Source organism: Notolepis coatsorum (genome assembly GCF_963971535.1).
Source record: "Notolepis coatsorum genome assembly, chromosome: 17".
Taxonomy (NCBI): Eukaryota; Metazoa; Chordata; class Actinopteri; order Aulopiformes; family Paralepididae; genus Notolepis; species Notolepis coatsorum.
Window position 1 is genome coordinate 69,081,606 of NC_140181.1, and position 26,310 is coordinate 69,107,915.

At 43.0% G+C, this 26,310-nt stretch overlaps 1 protein-coding gene across 3 annotated transcripts in view; it reads left to right on the forward strand.

Moving 5' to 3' along the window:
• Positions 1-26,310, forward strand: part of stat6 (signal transducer and activator of transcription 6, interleukin-4 induced) — a 115,954-nt gene that overhangs the window by 61,883 nt on the left and 27,761 nt on the right. For all 3 annotated transcript variants that reach the window (XM_084333164.1, XM_084333162.1, XM_084333163.1), the window contains exons 9-10: positions 23,389-23,505; positions 23,945-24,121. In XM_084333164.1, the coding sequence (XP_084189290.1) occupies positions 23,389-23,505; positions 23,945-24,121 (294 nt within the window). The remainder of the gene's footprint in view (positions 1-23,388; positions 23,506-23,944; positions 24,122-26,310) is intronic.

Below are 26,310 nucleotides of genomic sequence, written 5' to 3' on the forward strand. Positions count from 1 at the left end.
TTCTTACTTGAAACAGTCTCTGGAACCATATACATCACCACACCCGCTTAGACATTCACAACATCCCTATTTTATTGTTCCCAGAAGAATATTTTCTGAAGCTGGACGAAGGTCATTCCATTACAAAGCTATATCTGACATTTATTTCTGACTTTGAGATAGGTCATTGTACTGTATACTTGACCTCTTTGTTTAAAATGAGTTGGGGAATGGGGGTGTGGGTGGGAGAGGATGAGCAAGCTACAGTAACTGTATCTGTACATGTGTGTATTGTATTGTACTTGTACTGTATGTAATGTTTTAAGTTTGTGCATAGGACCCCCTCTATAATGAGATGCTGCATCTCAAGGGGCTATCCTTTCAATAAATTCTGACCAAATCATAAGCATCTTTATCAAACCAAAACATCATTTTGAGGCCTCGTACAGCTCTGTTTGTAAGGTTTTTCTGTGTCCATGTGAGGTTTGAGATCGCCAGCCCCTTATTAGATACAGAAACATATGGTCAAGCTTTGCACGTGTTGCACTCCGCTTCCAATTAGTCTCGACCGGGACGGTAAATTGGGAATTTTCTCTGCTGCTCATCTGTAGTAATGTACATTTTCATAATTAAACCTTTTTAATTAACTGCACCTCATCTCTCTGTGCAATTCTTATTTAACCCATTGTATAATTAAACTCTATTTAATTAACCTGTATATCTCCAGTAGATTCAAACTTTTTTTTTTCTTTTTTTTCCCACTGTCCCTTTAATGCCTCAATCACTCTCCTGATTGCCTTACATTCTTACTCTTACTCGATAACCACTGTGCCCCGGTGACCTAGGCCTTCACTACTCTTACATGACAAGTCACTGTCGTCCCTGCAAAAGTCCACAACGAACGCTGGGTTCCTCAGCTCCGTCCTAAATCAACACCTCCCTGCCTTCCCAATCTACGCCACTAGATGGTAGTAGAGCCCTGGAATCACTATTCCCCTATGGGCAATGGAAATTTTCCAGCACTACCCCACTCCCCCCCCCTAGATGGCGGCCAAACTCAGTCTAGAGTACTCTAGCTGACGTGTGACTCCTCGTGGCTCTGGGCGGCCATCTTGTCTCGGTGCAAATTTGTTGACATTTCCTCTCATTGACAGCATGATACCTTTCTTGGAAGGGCGTTGTTATGTCGAACCTCCTCCCGCACTGCTCTCTGTGGCGGTTGCCTATCTTATCAGCTTGTTTATGTTACCACCCTGCCGATGACCTCGGAGCCCTATGGCTCTCTGTGCTGTCGCCTATTTACTGTGTCTCATCTCGCCATAGCAACGACAGGCCCCGCCCCTCTCTCATGCGACGCGCTGTCATCTTTGACCATAGCTATTTGACCCAGATCACTATAGCAATGGGTCACCCTGCGCAGCTGTAGACACTGACCTTGTGATGATGTGGCTGCTATCCGCTGTTGATGTTAACCAGCGCTCCTAAAATTAACCCTCAAAACACTGCCTTTCTTCACCGGCCCGCTCGTTTTCCATTCTCTGTAGTGTAAAACACCACTCCTACACTGACTATTCCCTCTGTGTCTTCAAAACACATTACAGCTGGCTTCCCTGTTAAGTTTAAGTTAGCATTGAAGAATACACAGTGATGGTCAGATATAGGTAATTCGATTACTGATACTTTATCAATGTCCATCATTAAATCTAGGATGTCACCATGTTGGTGAGTGGGTTAATTTACATGTTGTATTAGCTCACCGCTGTCCAGTAGGTTGGTAAGCTCAATAGCCTTGGGGTCCTTCCTATTCAGATCTCCACGTATGGCTAATCTTTTACATCTCTAAGGATACCAACTGAGATTAGCTTCTGAGAACCAGGGGTGCGTTACCATACTTAAGTACTGTTTTGGGAGATTTGTACTTCACTTGAGTATCTGGCTGAACTAACATGCGGCACGGTGGTGTAGTGGTTAACACTGTCGCCTCACAGCAAGAAGGTCCAGGGTTCGAATCCCGCTTGGGGACCAGGTTTCCATGATGCCAGTTACCCAGGTGGGGTATCTCCCAGGCCTTTCTGTGTGGAGTTTGCATGTTCTCCCCGTGCTCGCAAGGGTTTCCCCCCCCGATAAGATAAACCCAATGGAAAAACATGCACAACAACAAGATCGCTAACGCTGTGGCGTCCTTGACGAAGACGGACAGGAGCACTTGGATTGGTCCCCTGGCGCGGCTCACGTGGCGCCTGTCTGCTCCCGGCTGCCCTTGGGGGGGAAGGACGACGGGATGGGTTAATCGCAGATACGCATTGTATGCATGGTTCGCATGTGTGCCAAATGGTGACCTCGGAGCAGGTCCTAAATTAATTAAAAATTAACGTTATTAATCCTGTGACCGCAGGTAAACAGCCAATCAAATCCCCACCAATGGAAAATGAACCCCCCCAAACCCATACCGATTGGTCCTTGTGCAACACTAGAAAGTGGGGATCCTTGATTAAAACCTGCTATCAGAAGAATGGACAGTCAGATCCTCATTATGCTGTGGTTAATATTGTGATATTATTCAGTAGGGGTGGGAATCACCAGTTACATCACGATACGATACGATATTGATTCTTTGGACAACGATATGATATTTGCCGATATCACAAAGTCTGCCACAATACGATTCGATTCAGGTGCCTGCGATCGATATGAGACGATATTATATGCCCATTTAACACAATCAGTAACATTTAGATCAACTCAAAAAAGGCAACGGAAATATCATGAAATTTTAATTTTTGCACTCTTCCAGACATTTAAATGAAAAATAATCTATTGTTTTTAATACAAATAGACCTCCTGTTCACTGTAAAGTGCCACGTTTTGATATATTGAGCTTTAAACATTAAGTAATCTTTTTTGGAACTCACAACACACAACCTAAAACCCCTTCCTCTTCCAAACCATTCCTGCAATTGTTTTATGTTGCATGATGATCATGTATTTTTTATGTTTAAAAATATCAACATCCATCCTCAGTACATTTACTATAAATATACTATACTTCATCTGGTCTTTCCAAACGCACACAGACACACAAACACAGAAAGGGTGAATGCCTGCCCCTCCCCCCCTTTCACAGTCCCCACTTCTCTCTGTCGATGGCTCTGATCAGGGTTAGCTGGTGAGGACTGCAAAGCATGTTAGATGCATTTGACCCGTTGCGGAATAAAACAGCAGGGACTTGTTTTGGGTCGCAGAATAGGCACACTAGCCTTGCTCTGTTGCAATGTCCACGTTTCAGACGCTACTGCATGCTGTGCTGTTGAGCCGAGCGGATAAGACTCTCCACGGGATTTTCAAAATAAGTATTGCAATATGAATCGATCTTTTTACGTTGCATCGATCCTATTGGATCATTGATAATAGATCGATATATCGATCTGGATCGATGTATCGTCCCACCCCTATTATTCAGGGTACTCCAGTATTCTGCCTTTAATATTATGATATTATTCAGGATAATCCAGTATTCTGCTTTTATTGTGATATCACTCAGCCCTGCCCAAACACCAGCTAATGACTTCACTAATTGGCTCACCTCTTCAACTAACACACCTGGTGCAATGTATAGTCAAAATGAACCCCTGGCCCACAATGGAATGAGTTTGAGACCCCTGGGCCCTCATTTATCAATTTTTCTTAGAAAGTATTCTATTTTCATACGTAAGCACAGAATTTAGAATCTGTGCACGCACAAAAAAACGGGATTTATCAACCATGCGTACACGGGTCCTACGCTCCTCCGTGTTGATAAATACCTCTTTGTTCTACCGTCAATGCTCGTGCATGATTATCCATATATGGTCATGAAACACCCCCCATGGGATGTGAAATAATGGACTGACTCTGAGAAACTTCACAGGAGATTGTTCACTGAGGCGCTGTCGAACCAAGAAGACACAACCGGTGTTATGGGATAAATAAAAGGCTGACTTGTACACAGTGATGTCAGATATCAACGGCTCCCTAAGACCATTGCTGCAATTCTGCCTGGACAGCTCAAAATACTAATAAAGACCGTTCGTTGACCACTGTTTGGCATTGATGTGTCATTATAACCGTGCTGTAATATGAATGCCTTTATTAGTTGTGTTCGATTGGCTATAATATGATTTTTAAAGGCATCTATTTTGAATGAATGAATGAATGAAAACTTTATTTAACAGATTGCAGAATGGGTACAACACAGTACGGCTCAATACACACAATTGTTAAGGGGATGCAGACCAGAGAAAGACGTTTGTCTTGTTTACATCAGGGTCCCCCCCTGTTGTTGTCGGTATTAGCCTAATACCGACAACAAAATAGATGCCTCTAAAAATCATATACTATTAGGTAGCCTATATGAATTACATATAATAGTTTACTCTATCAGCATACCAGCATGTAATACGTTCTGAGTGTGTATCTACCTCAACTCCTTATTATTTTGTGCATAGATTGCAGAAATACGGGAACGTTTTGATTTATATTAAAAGGCTTTGACATTGTAAAACTAAATACGTGGAATTCTGTAAGCATAATACAAGTCATATCACCCACACGATATATGCTCTGTGTCCAGAGCATGTATGCTTTTCATTCATTTAAGACACATTATTGCAAGGGTTTTGTAATACACTGTTCTCATTGCAATGCGTTTTTTATTCTTTCTTATACAGTAGGAAGGGGGAAGAACCGAAGAACACTATATCGTGGGTGTTCATATGACTTGTATTCTGCTTACAGCTTCGAAATTCCACTTGTTTCGTTTAACGTAAAGCCTTTTAAATATAATCAAAACGTTTCCGTGTTTCTGCGGTCTGTGCTCAAAATAATAACGAGTTGAGTTACGCGGAGCGCAGTCAGTCAGTACACCCCGTATATTCCGATAACGCTATATAAAACATGCTGCATTCATTCGGAGATAAAGACCTATTATTCCAAATGCTATTTATAGGGTTTTGACCATAATTACACTACTGTTGCTATTTTACAATGAACTATAATGAATTACGGTTCATACAGAACACGCCAGTGTTGAAACTAATGCACAGAAGCTTATTTCCTTGTTGTAATAATATATTCTACCAACGGGCGCCAGCTACGCATGCTCTGGGCTGTGCGTAGACATACGCACAAAGTCAATTTCACGTTCAAATTGATAAATCCCACACTTTGCTTAGAAATGGTCGTACGCACGGGTTAAGCACATATATGTGCGTACGCAATGTTGATGAATGAGGGCCCTTGTCTATCCCTTTAGTTTTCCCTTCTGTCTAGATATTAGAGGGTGCATTACTAATATGTTGAGTACTTGCTGATACAGAGTGTCACTATGAGTTTGAGACCCCTGGTCTATCCCTTTAAAAAAACAATGTACTTTTACTTTTCAGTACTTAAATACACTTAAAAGTAGGACTTTTTTACTTTTACTCACAAGTGTGTTTTTGGCCAGCTACCCCTGTACCCACTTATACACCTGCCTACCACTGTATGATAGCACGCACAATAACGTCTGTACACACCCGCACATAATTCTCCCTTACATATCTGTAGATACTATATTTATACCTGTACATATCCTTTACCTACTCTTACTAGTTATGCTATACTGGCCAGTATGACATACTGCCATAGTGTCTTTATACCTGTATCACTGTACATGTTAATACTATACTCTGTACATACATCTGACCAGCACCATTACTCAGTAGTATCTAATGTATATTTCCTAACCAGTTTAATCACCTGTACATTGTATATTACTATTGCACTTTACTGTTACATCTACACTCTGTTTGCCACATTTATTCCCACTGTACTGTATTTGTGCTGTATAATGACAATACATTTGAATCTAATCTAATATCACCAACCTACACCCAGGCTTTCCCTTCTGTTTGCCTGTCTGTCTAGATATTAGAGGGTGCATGTTTCAGTCGGGTTTTAGACCTCGTCATAGTACTGAGACTGCTCTTTTAAAAAATGTCAATGCCATTATTTTAACTGTGGACTCTGGGTGTGATGCCATTATGGTAACATTGGATTTGACCGCTTTCTCAGATTTTGAGACGGTACCCATACTTTCACTTAAGTATAATTTCTGGGTACTTTTTACACCCCAGGTAGGATAGTTCTATGAATTGATCACAGACACTATAGACCTCTCACTATAGACCTCTCTCTATATACTCACTATAGACTCTCACTATAGACCTCTCTCTATAGACTCACTATAGACTCTCACTATAGACCTCTCTCTATAGACCTCTCACTATAGACTCTCTCACTATAGACCTCTCACTATAGACCTCTCTCTCTATAGACCTCTCACTATAGACCTCTCACTATAGACTCTCTCACTATAGACCTCTCTCTATAGACCTCTCACTATAGACTCTCTCACTATAGACCTCTCACAGAAATATTGATGATATCCAGTCCAGCTCTTTAGTTCAATCCAAGATACTAAAATGATGTAAATTCACCCATGTCAATGTCATCACATACAAACGATGCATATAAAATAGCGGCAACCCTCCCCCTTTTCCGTATTGGGGAGAGGGTGATAGCAAAACCCTGCGCTATAAAAATAATGTCACTTAGCCCGTCTCGACTAGGAACATGCATTGGCTGTCCCCTGCCCTCCCTCAGGTCCCTGCACGACTCCAGGGCGCTGAAGAGGGCGAGAAAGATCATGGCCGACCCATCCCACCCCGGACACAGCCTCTTCACCCTGCTCCCCTCTGGGAGAAGGCTGAGGATCCCAAAGGCTGTGAAAGCTCGACACAGACTGAGCTTCTTCCCCTCAGCCGCCAGGCTGATCAATGCCTCAGGCCCCCCCACCCCCCCCCCCCCCCTCTGCCCCCAAGTGACACTGGCTCAATGACATTGACTGCACTGCACTAGTCCGTACTGGATCTCTGCACACTTCACTTTATATATATATATATATATATATATATATATATATATATATATATATATATATATATATATATATATATATATATATATATATATGTATTTTATTTATTGATTAATCCCCCACTGCACTGTTTTCGTTTCTTGTCTGTGTTGGTGTTTGTTTACTGTGAAAAAAGAAAGAATGCATACACTGTATTGCTGCAACAATTACCAATGTGTTTTACACAAATGGCTCAATAAAGGAATCTGAATCTGAATCTGAAACTACTTTCAGTTATCAGATCATTGATTTAAGAAAGATTTGCTGCTCAATGATCTAACATTCAGAAGGGCCACTGTCAGTGATTTTGTTCGATCAGCACTTTGCTGTGTGCAGACCACAATGTACACTGTGCTCTCATGACCCTACAGGCAGTTACCTGGAAATGGATCAAGCCTGTTCTAAATAAATCTGATATAATTGCATGTGTGTGTCATATACTCTGCCTGCTATCCTCATGTCGATGCCTCCCCGCAGTGCCGTCCAGTCAAATGCGCTGATGGCTCCGTCCCGCCTTGCAAATCTGCCCTCCATTGCGCCTTTTTCCGCATACTAAACAAGCACCAGCGGATGGTGGTGGTGGTGGTATACAAGGCCAACCTCCTCGCTTCGGAGTTGGTGGTCGTCTGCGAGGCAGTTGACGTGGCGGGAGGGCCGGTGACACACACGGGAAAGCATCGAGGCCAGAGTCCACTGCAAGCCCCAAACACACCGCGTGGGGGAAGAGAAAGAGAACAAAGTGTCAGGTTCTTCACAACCTCCATTTTAACACGCTTCTTTTCTCTTCACAGACAAAAACAAAACAAAACCAAATAAAATATAATACGCGGCAAACAAAAATAGTTTCCTCTAAACATTTGGGGAAAAAGCTCTATAGCAGCGTACACGCACAGACGCCCTCATCCTAGTTTCATCTAGAAACAACTGCAGTTTGACCAGATAAGGTGTTTAGAAACTAAGTCACACAAGAAAAACAACTGTCCTCTCTCTATGGTATTTCTCACGCACGGTCATCTTCCCGCCTCTTTGTGAAAAAATCAATAAAAACAGATCAGTGTCTAAACAGATATTAAAACCCTAGCCCACGCCATAATTTCAGGACCCTTGTATGACTCAAGTAATTTCCAACATACTCATAGTACACTTTGCACATGCCTATTATTTCGGATACAAATGTAATTCTCGCCTAATATCGGAACCTACCTTTAAATCCCAAGTGTTCAGAGGAAAACGAGAGGGTAACACACAAAAAGAAAAACAATACCATGTTTTAGTGTTAGTCCCCATCTGGACCCAGAAACTCAACAACTCTAACAATACTATGTTCTAGTGTTAGACACCATCATTCTGGACCCAGAAACTCAACAACTCTCCGCCCAAACCAAACTCCTGCACGCATCCACACGGGAAAATCTGCCAGAGCTGACAAGACAGTCGGTAGACAAGCGTCCTCTCATCTCCTGTACTTTTCACGGAGGATTGAGGCGAGGGAAAATAGTACTCCCCCGGATTGCTTGTCGACAATGCACCACTCTGTCATCCGCTGTCTGGTCAATCTAGACACCCTAATCTAATTGTAACATAACTACTTATAGATTCAAAAAACTAAAACGCTTTAAACAGAATGGCAACAGCTCACCGAATGTTCCCCACGCGTTCCCAAGGTTCAAGCCGGAGGTGACAGCCAAACGGACGGCGCAGACGGTCCTCTCCCCCCCCCCCCAGTGCGCGGAGGAGGTCGAGACAGGGCAGCGCTTCCCTGGAATCCCAAGATTCACCCTGTCTGCAGAGTCCGTCCCGCGGCCACCTCGACATCCATCGGTTTAAAATCTAATAAAACTAGTTTAAAAAATATCCCATAAACATCACTCGTCGCCATCTGTAATGGAAAATATTAAAGGACTAAACGATGAGCCGTTTACAAATCATTCTGAGTCATTATTAATAATAATAAGAAAGTTTATTTCACCGTGGCCACAATGAAAGGACAGTTAACATGTTAACACATTAGCGTCTGGCCATAGACTGACCCAGAGCGCTGTTCACACGTATGTTAAATACACAGTTGTCAGACGTAACATAATATCAGATATGATGATGGAAATGGCCCAGTTAGGAGAATCAACCTTGGCTAGGCGGTGATGTTCCCAACTGGAATGTTAAATAGTCTTGCTAACTGAGAATTAGATTTAAAGAGACAGTAGTGTCTGCCATATCTGAGCACATTATATAGCTGGTCAAAAGTGTACCAGTCAAGCTGTCTAATGACATGATAATATATTCCACGACAATATCATGAGCTATCAGTAGCTAGCCAGCTAGATAACGTTAGACAATGCCTCATGTATTAAACTAAAGTGAATAGTTGACTGGGTAATTTTGTTTAAACAGTAACGTTAGCTAGTATCACTCGAGGTGCACTCGACTCTGCCGGAGCTTTTGTTGACATGGGTCTGGGAGGGGGAGGGGCAAGGCATGCAGCAGCTGTGAGCAAGAGAGACAGAGAGTGAGAACTCCGCTGAGAATTGGATCATGTTTTTCGCGCGTGTCATCGATCGGTTTTCACGATCTGCGAAAATAAAGCATTATCGGAATTCACCGATCTCATATTTATACTGAATATCGGCCGATACCGATCGCTGGCCAATCGATCGGGGCATCCCTACTTAAAATATATGAAATATTATAGCTATGGATCTAATAACACAGTCGATTGTCAGTGAGTTGCTTCTGGTCAACATGCAAAAAACTGATTGTTTTTTCATCAGTACATTTCCATTTTATACCGTTTTGAATATGAGTATAGTTTGGGTGATTCTTAGTAATCACAGGAAAAAAAAGTACAACTGATCCAATCTTCTCACAAACTCACTAAAACCTCACAAACACCAGCAACCGAGCATTCTCAGTGGTGTCAGGGGACTCATCCACAGCTATGGAAATGCGCTGTGCATTTTTTAAATTCTATCACAAAGCTGTTTAATCAAATCATCAGCCAGTATTTCAGTTATTCTGGTTGCTGTGCTATCTGAGGAGGATTTGCTTTTGTTTGCCTTCAAACATGGTCTCCATCACTTCAGTCATACATTATTTTTATGCATCAGAGAATGGCTTCTTGTGTTTAGCCAACACCCATGCCACTGAGTGAGGACTTGGTTGCTTTTTCTCGTTGTGACATAGCTTTAACAATAATTCTGCTTGCAGCTTGATATGATTTCATTCCATTTATTTTTGTGGTTCTTAGCACTGAATTTTGAGGAAAGGTTGCATCAAAATAACTGTTTTGTTTCGTAGTGGCGTTTCAAATTGCCACTCTTCACAAGAGCTACCGTTTCTTGGCATAATTAGGCACATTGGTTTGGTGCTGGGAGGAGGCACTCATATTTTTCAGTCCATTCACCTTTGAATTGCAGTCCACTTTTCTTTTACTGGCCATCGTGGAACATGCCACATTTTTCGACTAACTGCCTGCTGGCGAAACTAGGCTACTAGCTAAATTTTTCTCACGGAGATAAAACTGGGAACGAGGTTACTAGCTACAGTACCTGCAGATTAGACTACCTGTAGATGTGCTGTCAACTCTCGCTCTGACTGGGACCCGTTGAAAGAGACGACACGCATTCCGTGAAGACCCGCCCTACTCTGTCTCTGATTCGCAGACTGTGGGTGGGGGGGGAAACGCTGACGGGACGCTGAATGTGATTGGACCAGAGTAGACACAGACAGTGCAGCCGGATAGGCAGAGCACTGCTTGCAGAAGAGATAGCGGAGAATTTCGAGGATGCCTGCCATACGCACTGGATATATTTTCCTTCCACTTGGTATCACTCCGGAATCACGTTTCAACCAAGACACTAACGTAACGTTGCTGTCATGAGCCTGCGCTATGGTATCCTACAAGTGATAAAATAAATAAAACATCCAACTCGCACAACGACGCGGCAAAAAGTTGCGCGCGGGCCGCACTAACACTAAACTTTGATGTCAAGTAGGGGGCCGCAAAATATCATCTAGCGGGCCGCAAATGGCCCGCGGGCCGCGGGTTTGAGACCCCTGCTCTAGATGGACATTGGGCCTCATTCAACATTACTCTCTTATTATTTTTCGTATATTCTTGCTTACCTGTCTGTTAAGAGAACAATAAGAAAAGCCACCACCACATTCATCAAGCCGTTCTTTTAACGTCCAAATCTGTGCTTACCCAGGTGTCTTGCATGATGAATCCCACTCATTCTTAACCTGTTAAGCTGTAGCCCTATTTTCAGAAATTTCGCCTAAAGGTACATGCCTTCAGTGGCAGTGTATGATTGCAGCCTTATGTCCCAACCGGGACGAAGAGGATAAGTAAGTAAGTAAGTAATTTTAATTATAAATTCATATTTGAACTTGACCTTGACCTTATTATGGTCAAATCATACATCTATGGATAGGGAAAAGGCTCCTCTTTCCAATGGCAGGGTTAAATCTGGATTTAGTCATTTCCTCACGGTCTTACGATAAAAGAGATATAATTAGCATTTTTCCGATAAATTCGGTAAAAATCTAAATATACACTTTGACTGCTGATTTGATAGGGTTATGGTCTTTACTCTTGGCAACAAAAAAAAACATCTACCTCTTAACATCCAAGGGCCCACATGTGGGCCCTCATGAGGACGATTCGCGACGCGCCACTTTGCCGACCTCTAGCGGCTCGGGTGTGCATTTATTTTAATAGAATATAGATCGAATTAAAGCCCTATTTGTTGCCTGTCAATTGCCCTTTCAGGTGACAAAATCCGCTCAGCGGTTCTCGAGTTACATGCCGATATGTGAGGCGTGCGCCAAAGTACACATTACCACCGCCGACCTCCGGGGGCTCTAGCTCCGTCAATCATTTGGCGATCTCGAAGAAATTTGGACAGGGTTGTAGCAAATGAGTGTGGCTTTCCAATGATACCCCATGATAGGATAATTGGGGATCTAATATGGTCTCTATTGATCGATTTATGATAAAGAAAAGCAGGGTCCCCCAATTTGGGGGACCTTACGGCACTGAAATGCGCGTTCGCACTCAATTCATTTGCATACAGACACGCCCGCCATCTCCTTATAAGGCGAATGAGGCGTGTGTAAAACAGCCGTGGTTCGGCATCTGATCCCTTCAACAGGAAGCGATTTGTACTGTATAGTGCAAAATAAATCGTTCCAGCAAAGTAGGCTTTGTCAATACTGAACGACTGCGCGCTTGTCAAGAACCAATTGTGCATTATACTGATATGTATATGCCGCTGATCCTATGCTCTCTCCTTTCAGAGAGAGATGACAGGTGACAGATCCGGTATTTCCGAATTTCCTATAGGTTTGGAAATACCGGATCTGTCACCTGTCAACGATCTCTGAAAGGTCCCTGTGGCTAAAACCCAGAGTGTGCTCAGAACTTGTAGGTGTGGAGCAGAAAAGAGAGGAGAGGAGAGAGGGAAGGAGAGGAGAGGTTGTAAATATGCTTTCTATGCGTACGGCCTGGGCAGCCAGCATCTAACTGTTCTAACAGCAATATATTTATAAAGTCGTATTTGGGGGCAATTGACCAATGGTTTGCTTTCAACCCATGAACTCCTTCCTCTCACCTTTTTATATATATATATATTTTTTTATCTACTAAAACTGTATTGTGTCTTTGAGCATTAGGAAAAGCGCTATATAAATCTGATGTATTGTTATTATTATGAATGGTAGGCTTTTTTAAATGTTTCTCATCTGGGTAAGAGTTTCTTATCTGGGTAAGAGTGCTCTCGACCACTCTTAGAATTTGGTCTTGCCTGAGAGAAAAGCAACAATAAGAAAACATTGCTGAATCCCAGGTAAGAACAAAATAAGAGGAAATGCTAGTTAAGAACAAAATCTGTTCTTATATCACTTCATGAATGAGGCCCAATGTGCTCTTTTAATTGTTCTCACCCCACCATAACTCAAAATACAAGCCTGTTTTGCTTTAACTCATTGACCGCCACACTTAAGTGCACGAGAGGGCGCTAGAGCGCCACCGCTTTAATCAATGGGAGGACTGGGAGATTTGCGAGTGCTTAAAATATATCTTAAATTATGGCTATGGGTCTAATACACTCGTCGATTATCAGTGAGTTGCTTGCAGTCAACATGTACAAAACGGATTGTTTTTTCATTGGTACATTTCCGTTTTATACCGTTTTGAATACGAGTATAGTTTTGGTGATTTCTAGTAATTCCAGAGAAAGACGCGATAATAGCCCTTTAGTGGAATACACAAAACACGTTGTCATTTTTCGGCTGATTATCGAATCTTCCTGAAATCAACGCTAGATCATCATTATTGTCCTTCCTCATGCATACATGAAATGGCCCTCAAGGCCCCCCCCCCCCCCACCTCCTGCACCGGAAACGGAAAACAGCCACACATACACACACAGATACAGCGTTGATCGGGGTAGAAATACATATCAGATCAACGATCAAATTTATATATAATGATCTTACCTTGTATCTGATGTAATGCAAAAGAAAGAATCCAATTATCTGATCGCCATTTGAAGTACTGGGCGCGGAGGTCCGTGCCACGTTCAACAGCATTGCATATGAGGGGGGGGGGGGGGGGTGCAGCCTCGCAGATGTATCGTTGAAATCAGGTTACCTCGTCTGATTATTTAAACCACGCCCGCACGGCTTGGATCGTTCCAGAAAAAAACCTATACCATTCCCAGTGGAGTGCAATACCAGCCGGAAGGCGTAGGGGGCGGTATTTGCCCTTTTGCAAGCTCAGACCCATTCCCAACGATAACATCAGGCTGGATGGATGAAAATGAATGGATAATATATCACTAATAAAAGAAATAACGACTCGTGATTGGCGCTCAAGCGATGGCGAGTTAACCCGACTATACTCGTGATTGGTGCTGAATGAGTTAATGTTTACAAACAATACAAAGGTAAACAAACCTATTATGGCTTTAACTCATTGGACGCCAGACCCGAGATAAGTCGGGTTAACTCACCAACGATTGGGCGCCAAACCCGAGAAAAGTCGGGTTTTCTATCGTTATTTATTTTATTCGATATTCCCATTCATAATCCATCGAGGGAGCCTGTGTTATCATTGGGAATGAGTCTGAGATCGCAAACGTCCAATACCGCCGCCTGCTGCCTTGCGGCCGGTATTGCACATCCTTTGAAACCCTCTGGCTTGGGCTGTGTGTCGATCTAAAAAGTCCGGTCCGGGTTTTCCTTGTCGGGCAGGACAAGCGTTTATAACACATGGATTGAGGAGAATCAAGCACTCCCAGTTCATGTTCTTTGGTGGATTATGTTGGCAACACGATCGACATCAATACGATCAGATAATGGCGATCAGATAATTGGAATATTCTTTTTGGAGTACATCCTAGTCAAGGTAAGGGCTATATGGTATCAATCTTGTGTTGATCGAAGAATCCCTTCCCCGCGATACGAACGATGTGTGTGTAACGTATTCCGTTAGTGACGATCGAAGCATAGAAAAACGACCCCCACCCTTTCATGCATTCATGATGAAACATAATACCGATAATATAGCGTTGATTTCAGATTGATTGTTGATACAGGCGAGAAACACCAAGTTTTTTTGTGAAATGCACTAAACGCTGCATAGCAGCGTTTTCTGGGATTAGACAGGAATACTCTAAAACTATACTCATATTCACCACGGTATAAAACGGGAATGTATGGATGAAAATTATTTCTTTTTCACAAATTGAACGATAGATACTCAATGTCAAATGGGCAATCGTTTTATATCCATAGCTATGATATAAAATATAGTTTGAGTTTCAAGTTTTTTTTTTTTTTTTTTTTTTTTTTTTTTTTATTATTGCAAAACAAAAATTATTAAAAGTCAGTACTCAACACACAATGCATAATGAAACTAACAATCAAGGTGGCTAAAATGACATGCAAGTACAGAAACAGAAAACAAAAAAAAGTCTATAATAATATTTTACCGTATACAGTGTATATCCAACGAAATTACCAATTATACAAATGCCTTATACAGGATATACCCCTAATACCTATTTTCTAAAACCCTACACACATATGCTCCAGCTCGAACCCCCCCCTCCCGGACCCCTCCTTGGATAGTACCTCCATTATCCCTCACTCCTAACCAGACACTACCATTATAAGCTAGCTTTTATTCTCTCCACCACTTCTAACCACATTGACATTTTGGATTCGTTGAGGCCCAGAATTCTTGCTGTAGATATTTCTTGATAAATCACATCGAGATATGTAAGAAACCAAACCTTCCGGCACATTTTTTCCGGTTGAAACCAGCGTGATGCGATCAGTTTTTTAGCTACTGTGATACCCGATAAAACCAATCTCTTTAGCTGTGGATTTACTGCAAACTCAAAAACATCATTCAATAGTAATACAGAGGGGTGTACTGGTATATTCCAAGATACGAGTTTTGATAATTGATGGGTCACATCTTTCCAGAATGCCTTAACTGGTGGGCAGTCCCAATACATGTGCATAAATGTCCCTTCGTCTCCATTTGTACATTGGGAGCATTTTGAGTCTTGTTTAAGGCCCATTCTGTTCAGTGAACCACTGAACTGGCGCTGCTGTGATGGCTGCCTTTCTGATCGCTCCGACGAGACTGTGCTTTATTTTGTTAATTTTTATAGTATTAGGAGTTTTATTTGCACCAACTGTTGGTGCATTATATGTGTATGACCGTCAGTCAATCATTGACATTGGATTAAGAAAAACTTACCGTTTGGATTGCTCTCTGGATCGGATCGCTGAACAGCAGAAATGGCCCGCCGAGATCCTTTGTTATGCCGGCCATGGACAAGACCAAAAGCCGCCGCGAAGACGAGGAAAGAGAGCCGGGGTCCGGAACAGACTGAGGTCCAAACGACACAGAACCACATTGCCCAGCATATTGTTGGCCAATGTGCAATCGATAGGAAACAAATTGGACGACATCAGAGCAAGGATCCAATTCCAGAGGGACATTCGGGATTGTAACGTCCTCTGTTTCACAGAAACTTGGCTGAGTCCAGATGTCCCGAATCATGCAATAGAACCGGCAGACCACTTCTTCGTTCTACGCAAAGACCGGACGGCATTAGAGTCACTAAAGACGAGAGGAGGCGGCATTGCCTTCATGATAAACAAGGAGTGGTGCGATTTAGGCAACACAAAGGAAATGTCTAACCACTGCTCCCCAGACCTGGAGTTTATCACGATAAAATGTCGACCCTTCTTCCTCCCAAGAGAGTTAACGTCCATCATCCTCATCGGAGTGTACATTCCACCACACGCGAACACTGAGGTCGCACTTTCAAAACTTCACGACGAGGTAAACAAACTCCAGGCAGCTAACGTTGACGCGGCCATTTTGGTCTTGGGGGATTTCAACAGCGCGCGTCTTAAAAAGGTGCTGCCGAATTTCTATCAGCATGTGACCTGTCCCACCAGAGGCGAGAACATATTAGACCATGTATACTCGCAATTCAAGAATGGGTACAAGTCACAGGCTCTTAGTCCATTCGGTAAAAGCGATCACGCCGCAATTTTTCTTTTGCCTAAGTACAAACAGAGTCTCAAGCGAACGCCGGTGGTCTCGCGAGAGGTTAAGCGTTGGGCCGTGACGTCAGTGGAGTCACTCCAAGCAGTGCTGGGAAGCACAGAATGGAGTGTATTCCGTGATAACACAGCCAATATTAACGAATACACCGAAACGGTGATTGACTATGTCTGTACTCAGGTAGAAGTAATAATCCCCACCACCAAAATTAATATCTACCCAAATCAAAAGCCCTGGGTAGACAAATCCGTCCGTGAGGCTCTGAAAGTGCGCACATCAGCATACAACACCGGGCTGGTGACAGGCAACATGGAAGAACACAAGATGGCAAGATACAACGTCAGGAGAGCAGTAATAGAGGCAAAACGGCGTTACAGGGATAAAGTTGAACTTCAGTTTGAACAGGCTGACTCTAGAGGCATGTGGCAGGGCCTCAGAACAATGACAGACTACAAAGGAACCCCCCTCAAACTGAACAGTGACATCTCCTTAGCAAATGATCTCAACTCCTTCTATGCGAGGTTTGAGGCTGTGAATAACAACACCAGCCTACAAACCACGGCAATGGGGGGGGGGGGGTCTGCTGATGGAGACTCAGTGTTCAGGGTAACAGAGCATGAGGTGAGACGGATCTTTAAAAAAGTGGATATCAGGAAGGCAGCAGGACCGGACGGCATCCCCGGCCGCGTCCTAAAAGTCTGTGCCGACCAACTGGCCCCGGTATTCACTGACATCTTCAACCTGTCCTTGGAACAGGCCGTCATCCCCACCTGTCTGAAGAAGTCCACCATCATCCCTGTACCCAAAAAATCTACGCCCGCTTGCCTCAACGACTACCGCCCTGTAGCCCTCACCTCCATAGCCATGAAGTGCTTTGAGAAGCTAGTGAAGGGCTACATCTGTTCCTCCCTCCCCATCAACCTGGACCCTCTGCAATTTGCATATCGCCCCAACAGGTCCACGGAGGACGCCATAGCCCATGTGCTGCACACAGCAGCATCACATCTGGACAAGAGGCAGGGGAACTATGTGAGAATGCTGTTCATCGACTACAGCTCAGCATTCAATACCATAGTCCCCTCCAAACTCATAGCCAAGCTCAGGGACCTGGGCTTGAACTATGACCTGTGCCAGTGGGTCCTGGACTTCCTGACGGGCAGACCCCAGGTGGTAAGAGCCGGCAACTGCACCTCCTCATCCATCACGCTCAACATAGGGGCCCCCCAGGGCTGTGTTCTGAGCCCCCTCCTCTACTCCCTGTACACACATGACTGCGTAGCACAGCGGAACAACAACACCATCATCAAATTTGCTGATGACACAGTAGTGGTGGGCCTGATCTCTGCCAACGACGAAAGGGCCTACCTGGAAGAGGTAGAGAACCTGTCACAGTGGTGTCAGGAGAACTGCCTCTCCCTGAACGTCAGCAAAACAAAAGAGATGATTGTGGACTTCAGGAGGTCGGGGGTCAAGGACTACAGCCCCCTCAGCATCGACGGGGCACCAGTTGAGAGAGTGAACAGTTTCAAGTACCTCGGAGCCCACATATCCGAGGACTTGACATGGACCACACACATTGACAGTGTTGTGAAGAAGGCACGACAACGCCTCTACTTCCTCAGGCGCCTAAGGAAGTTCCAAGTCAGTCAGAAGATCCTTAGGAACTTCTACTCATGTACAATAGAGAGCATCCTGACCGGCAACATCACCTCCTGGTTTGGGAATAGCACCGCACAAGACCGTAGCAGACTACAAAGAGTGACACGTTCAGCCGAACGCACAATTAGAGGGGGGCTTCCCACCCTCCAGAACATTTACAACAAGCGGTGCAAGGGGAAGGCTAAGAGAATTATTAAGGACTCGAGCCACCCGAACAACTGCCTCTTTGAACTGCTGCCGTCAGGCAAGCGATACCGGAGTCTTATGGCGAGCACAGAAAGACTCAGAAGGAGCTTCTATCCCCAGGCCATCAGGCTGCTAAACGAACAATAATCGCTAAACGAACAATAATCACTATGCAACAACCATCAAATGCACACAGCACACACACCCACACGCACACACTCACTCAAACAAACAACACACTGCAGCACCCACTCTCCACACTTTAGATCACACAAACACACTCACACTTTATATTTATTGATAAAGGATTTGCACTACAACTCGTACACCTACTGTGAATTGTACCTAAACTGCACCTCGTCCATTTATGCCTTGCACTATATAGTATTGTATATTAGTACACTGCACAGTATTGTATATTGTATGGTAACTACGTCTACGAACATTGTACATATGTCTAAACTGAACACTGTGACCTCTTTTTTTACTTCTAATTTTTACTATGTTTTTATTTCATACTTATCTTGTCATGCACAGTCTCTGGAGCGCAACAGTAAGAAGCATTTTGTACAAAAGTATTCTGTACTTCTGTATGACAACTATTAAAGAAACTTGAAACAGTCTTATAGGAGTCAAGTATGTCCTGTGAATATAGTTAAGATTGATTTGTTGATGGTCCGGGTTCCTTGATGTAAGACGGACATTTGCCCATGCTTCTTGCCAATCAAAGTCACTTTCCAGGTCTGGTATATCCCTCCTCCAGACAGAGTCTAGTTGGAGGGTTTCATACGAGGACGTTAGTAATTGATAATAAAAACCTGATACAAAACCTCTCGATGTTTCTCTTTCATAGAAGAATTTGTGGTATCTGTGGTGTTCAACTGGTATGTCTAATGGAACACCGTGAGACCTCAAACATAGGCGTAACTGTATGTAAAAAAGCCATGTGGACTCGGTGAGGTTAAACTTTGTGCATATTTCTCCATAACTACAAAAACCCTGGTTATTAAAAATATCCCCTAATGAGTGTATGCCTTGCTCTTCCCATATAGGGAATCTTATAGGACGCTTTTCAATTAAGAGTGCATTGTTATTGAATAAGGGAGTGTGATTATGCCATTTTTGTGGGTTAGGATATTTTTTTTGTGTTTCACGCCATATCCGGATTGCATGGGTAATTATGGGGCCAAATTTCCGCTCACAGTGCTTGATTGGTAGTTTAGTGTGTGCTATGTCCTTCAGTCTATGTGGGGCTACTATGTTTTCTTCCAATTTTCTCCAGGATACCAATGCCTGGGGATCAAACCATATTGTCAATGGTCTTAATGTGTATGCCTTAAAATATTGGAAAAAATCTGGAACTGCCATGCCACCGTCTGCTTTATTTCTCTGTGCGGTGGATCTTTTTATGCGAGGTGGTTTGTTATTCCAAATAAATTTGTATGTGGAGGAGTGTAATCTTTTCCAGTAACCCTCTGGAGGGGGTAACGGTAGCATTGAACTGATGAAGTTGATTCTAGGTAGTACATCCATCTTAACTATTGATACCCTTGCCTGTACTGAGTTTTTAAGTTTTGCCCACCTGTCCAGGTCGTCTTTGATTTTGTTCTGTATTTTTGTGTAATTGTGCTTCACCGTTTGTCTTATGGTGGGAAATATTTCCACACCCAAGCATCTAAAATGTTTTACCATGGGTATCTCACCTGGGAGGGTTGTATCTTTTTTTGCATGGGTGTTAAGTGGAAGGAAAGCCGACTTCGGCCAATTTATTTTAAATCCCGTTTCAAGTTTCTTTATTAGTAAAAAAAATACAGAATACTTTTATATGCAATGCTTTTTTCTGTTTTGTATAAGTAAGTATAAAATAGAAAGTCAAAAGTACGTAAACAAAAGTGTTCAATATACATATATACAATATACAATGCAGAGTAGGAAAAAAAAGTAACTGAGTTACAATACAATATACAGTACAATACAGAAATGGGATGAGGTACAACTTAGGGTAAGGTGCAATGGGGTATGAGTTGTAGTGCAAATCTCTTTACCAATAAATATAGTGTGTTAAAGTGTCTAAAGTGGGTAAAGTGGGTGCTACAGTGAGTTATTCTTTTTTTATCCACTTTTTATCCTTATTTTCCCATATCTTGAACGTTGCTAGACTATGCCTCCCACTGGTCGGCTGTAGTGAGGATAGAAGCCTTGCATCACGTGTCCCCTCCGGTACACGAGGAGGCAGCCTGTCGCATCTTTTCACCAGACAGCGCGGTCTCTCAGTGGCGAGGAGTAACGCGTGGGAGGCTCACTCTGCCCCCGATACTTCCTGACTCTGCTGTACAGGCGTCACCCAACCGACCTGTAGGAGTCGCTGTCCACAACGTCCAATCCCCACCCATCGACTTTCCACCCGCTACCTCTGCCAATTGAGATAGTATGACGACTGGCCCAAGCCGCAGGCAATGCTGACTCTGGGAGTCGAGACCGCAGCCTCTTGCATTGGTGACAAGCGTAATCTCCGCTACGCCACCCAGCCGCAGTGAGTTGTTTATTTAAAGTGAGTGTGTACGTGTGGATGTGTTATTGTCGTTGAGCATCCTGATGGCCTGGGGATAGAAGCTCCTTCTGAGTCTCTCTGTGCTTGCCATGACATAATTGAAGCACTAGACAAGAAAAAACACTGTGCAGCATTGTTTGTTGATCTGTCTAAAGCTTTTGATTCTGTGGATCATGCATTGCTACTGCAGAGGCTTGGCTGCATAGGTCTTGGTAAAATGGCTTTGAGCTGGTTTAATAACTATCTATCTGAAATAACTCAGTGTGTTTCAGTAGAAGATTATACCTCAGCTGCTCTTACTGTAAACAAAGGTGTTCCACAAGGTTCTATTTTGGCCCCTGTCTTATTCTCCATCTTTATAAATGAACTAGGAAATGGGATAAACCCAGCACGTTTTCATTTATACGCCGATGATACAGTTGTTTACACAGTAGCTTCCTCTTTAACTCAGGCCATAGAGCTTCTACAGGATGCTTTTAATACACTGCAACACTCCTTGCTAAGGCTAAGACTGGTCCTTAATGCAAAAAAGACCAAGTACAAGTACATGACCTTCTCTCGCTCTCGAGCTAATACAGCTGTCCCTCCGATTCTGACACTGGAAGGGACATGCCAAAGTAACATCCTACAAATATCTGGGCATATGGATTGATGACAAGATGGCCTTTGATGTTCATATTGGGAACCTACTGAGAAAACTTAGACCTAAACTGGGCTTTTTCTTCCGTCTAAAGAAATGTTTCCCGTCTGAAGCCAGGAAGAGAATTGTGCAGAGTTCCTTTCTGTCTGTATTAGACTATGGCGATGTGATCTATATGCATGCTCCTTCCTCCCTGCTTAAAAAGCTGGATTCTGCGTACCATACTGCCATACGTTTTGTAACGGGTGCAGGCTCTCGCACCCACCACTGCACTCTGTATCAGTCCTTAGGATGGTCCTCTCTGTACCAAAGAAGACAATCACACATGTTGATTTTTATCCTTAAGTCATTGCTAGGTAAACTGCCCTTATATATCTCCAGACTTCTGTCCTTTTATACTTGCTTTTTTAATACCAGACGAGCAGCAAATGGGATGCTTTTAAATGTTCCTTTGATGCAGTCAGAGCTTGGTAAAGCTGCATTCTCCCACTATGCTCCCCTTTTATGGAATACGCTGCAAATAAAACTTTGTCTAGAGGCACTTCCTACTGTAAATGCTTTTAAAGGTATGCTACGATTAGCTCTTCACGAAACATGTAACTGTTTTACCTGATGCTATTGTTGATGTGATTATGCTCCTTGCCACTGCACAAATTACCTTCTTTATTTATATTTGAATTATATGTTTTTTGTTTAATGCCCTGTTTTATGTTGAAACTTGTTGTGTGCCGTGTTGGTCAGGACTCCCTGGAAGAAGATATTTTGTATCTCAATGGGACATTCCTGGATAAATAAAGGATAAATAACGCTTGTTGTAAATGTCTTGGAGAGTGGGAAGCCCACCTCCAATTGTGTGTTCGGCTGAACGGGCCACTCTGTTCTTAAGGATCTTCTGACTCACTTTGAACTTCCTTAGGCGCCTAAGGAAGTAGAGGCATTGCCGTGCCTTCTTGACTACACTGTCAATGTGTGTGGTCCATGTCAAGTCCTCGGATATGTGGACTCTTTGAGCCCTGCAAACACCGCCATGTATCCCTATTCTTTAAAGCGGTGGCCTTCTTACCACACGGTAAACAGCGACCTCTGGTGCTGATTGGGGGGGGGGGGGGGGGGTTCACAGTATACCCACCACTTCAATCACCACTACACCACTGTATACACACACACACACACAAACACTCACAATGAGGCATTCACATTTAATTAAAATATGAAGAAAGATTAGTAATAAGAATAATAAAAAATAGTGAAGCATTTAAGAATAATCTAGACATTGAAGCATTCAAACTAGGGATGTCCGATATTATCGGCCTACCGATATTATCGGCCGATATTGGCATTAAAATGTGATATCGGAAATTATCTGTATCTGTTTTCAAAAAATATTTTTTTTTTTATTCTTTTTTTTTTTTACATTTATTTAACCTTTATTTACCCAGGCAAGCAAGTAAGAACAAATTCTGATTTAATTTATTGTCAAAAGTATGCATAATGTTGTGTTAATTCCACGACAAGAGATATGTAATGTTAATTACCTGAAATTATTCAGTTTTTTTGGGGGGGGGGGGGTTTATATATCGGTATCAATGTAGTTCAATCATTGATCATTGCTGATCATCTGGTCAGGCCGCATGGCTAGAAATCATTCAGTTTTCAGTGCGCATGTTTGCAGATATGATTAGAAGTGTGATTTTGCTTTCTGTGATCTTTGTGTTATTCCTCTCCCTCTCCCTCTCCCTCTCTCTCTCTCTCTCTGCCCTCATTGATTTTACTGTCTCTTTCTCTTTGAGGTGTGAGCAACTGCTGGGGGTGAATGGTAAGCTGAGACAGGAAGCGATGCTGCTGGGAGAACCAATACCAGGGCTCCAGGAAAAACTAGAGCTGCTTCTACGGTCTCTGATCCAGAGGTAACAGGGAACGGGACATGTTTTGCCATATATTGTATTTGTTCAATGAATGGGGATTAAATATTAAAGTGTGTTTGAACCCAATAAAATGCATTTGCGTTGCCAATGTCACTGACTCACAAAGACCTACTTAAGTTCCCGGTAGGGCTGCTCCATTATGGCAAAAATCATGATCACGATTATTTTAATATTTTCAATATTGCGATCACAATTATTTAACACGATTACTATATTGACTTTGGAAACATCATGCATTTTTTTTATATTTAACTTTAAAAAGAACAACTTTGACCTGGCTTAAAGTCGATTACCTTGTTTTCATAATCAAAATTTTTTATTTGAATAATTGCCCAGCCAAAGTTCCCAGTTTATGGAAATATTTCCTCCTATAGAGAACCCTCCTTCCTCTTCCATGACTCATGTCTCCATTATGCTCCAGCTCTCTACTGGTGGACAAGCAGCCTCCTCAGGTCATTAAGACGCAGTCCAGGTTCTCCACCACTGTGCGGTACCTACTGGGAGAGAAGGTGGCCCCAGGGAAGCTGGTGATGTTCAAGGCCCAGATCATCACTGAGAACCAGGCCAGGAGCCTGGGACAAATGGCCAGCATGGCTACGTGAGTCATACACACAGAAACACTGCAGTAGATGTGGTGGAGAATCTATCTGCCTGCCTGCCTGCCTGCCTGCCTGCCTGCCTGCCTGCCTGCCTGCCTGCCTGCCTGCCTGCCTGCCTGCCTGCCTGCCTGCCTGCCTGCCTGCCTGCCGTGCCTGCCTGCCTGCCTGCCTGCCTGCCTGCCTGCCTGCCTGCCTGCCTGCCTGCCTGCTTGCCCACAATCTTGCCTGTGCAATCTTTCGTCATCGAAAAAAAATGCACTTCTTCAACCATTATCTGAAATGAAAAAATAAAGACATCTAACCTTGATTGATTGATTGATTGATTGAAAACTTTATTAACAGATTGCAGAATGGGTACAGTACAGTACAGCTCAATACATACAATTGTTAAGGGGATGCAGACCAGAGAAAGACTTTCGTCTTGTTTACATCAGGGTCCCCCATTTTCAATTCATCATAACATACATACAACATACACGACATACAGATAGACAGTACTGCTGCATCTATACATGTATTGTATGACATACCAGATTTGAAAATACAGTACTGTTTGTGATACAAAAAGAGTCCAGAAAAGAGAGTATATACATTTGACGTAGAAACTGTACATTGGAGGAGGTTGGGTAGGTGGGGTGGGGGGGGGGTGGGGACTGTACATTGGGGGGGGGGGGGGGTGTTGGGTAGGAGGGGTGGGTGGGTTACACTGTACAACTGTACAAGCAAAACTGTACATTGGAATATTGACAACCATACCTTGTCATTTACTGTATATTGGAGGGGTTGGGTTAGGACATTTACAGGGGCCAGTTTCGAATTGCAGTCTCCCGTAGGTGTTCTTTGAGAGTTGTTTTGAAAGTGGGTAGTGATTCACATTCCTTTACAGCTTTGGGTAGGGCGTTCCACATTGATGTGGCATAATTGCTAAACGTGTTTAGTCCCTTGTTTGAGAAGAATCTGGGTTTAACATGATTTGTGGAGCTCCCTCAGGTGTGATCGTGGTATTCACTGACCTTTGGGAAGTATTTTGACATGTACATGGGTACCTTGGTCGTGTAGTGTATCTTGTAGACCAGGCCCATTGCAAGTTGCTGTACTCTGTCGTCTACTCTAAGCCATCCTAGGTTGTCAAAGTGGGCAGGGGTGAGGTGGGTTCTAGGAGTAAGGTCAAGCAGTAGTCTGACCAGTTTGTTTTGAGATGTTTGTAATTTTGTTTTTAGCGCCTTTGAGGTGCTTTGGTACCATGAGGTGCAACATAGTCGTAGTACCCTTGAATGAGTGCTCCTGCCAGAGTCTTCAGGGTATTCTTGTTTACCAGAGAGGAGATCCGGTACAAGAATCGAGTTCGTTGGTTGACTTTTTTTATTACATTGGATGCCATTTTGTCACCTTACTGTTGTCATGCACTTGTCCTTATATACGAACCTACACTGTAGCACTCAACACTTTGATGAACATTGTTACTCAGCTGATAGAGTTGTGCCCTTCCTGATGACTTGAGAATACTGCTATATCCTGATGACTTGAGAATAGCAGATGCATACAGCGTTTTTCGGAAGGGTCGAAACATATGCATCTGCTATTTTCTGTCACAATTAAAAACACCTTGGAGCATCAAAAGTGAGTTGCGAGCCCCGCTTTGCCTCTTAACACATAAACATGGGATTCAGATTCAGTTAAATTTTATTGTCACAGCCTTTTTAAACATACATTCAGAAAAACGTGAGATGCTTGTTTTTCCCGGCTCCTCAACCATAGATTTGTTTTTTGTATACAGACAACAATCGGAAATACAAATACGCAGCACAAGACAACAGCAGTAACATGGTTCCAAACCTAGTCACCTATTAGCCATGCGATTAAGAATTAATGCAAAATTTGCAGATATAACTACCATTAGAGCACAACAAGTACTTGTAACAGATCCTGTAAAAATAAACGATACATTCAAAGAATTCTACTCCGACTTATATAAATCAGAAACGACCTTCGATCAAAACAAAATGGACACATATCTTAATCAAATTATTCTCCCTAAACTTTCAGAGGATGACGCTAAACAGTTAGAAACACCGATCACACTAGAGGAACTCAAGAAGGCCATAACTGCAATGCAAAGTGGTAAGGCTCCTGGAAGAGACGGTTTCCCATCAGAAATGTACCTTTCTTGTTGGGACATAATTGGTCC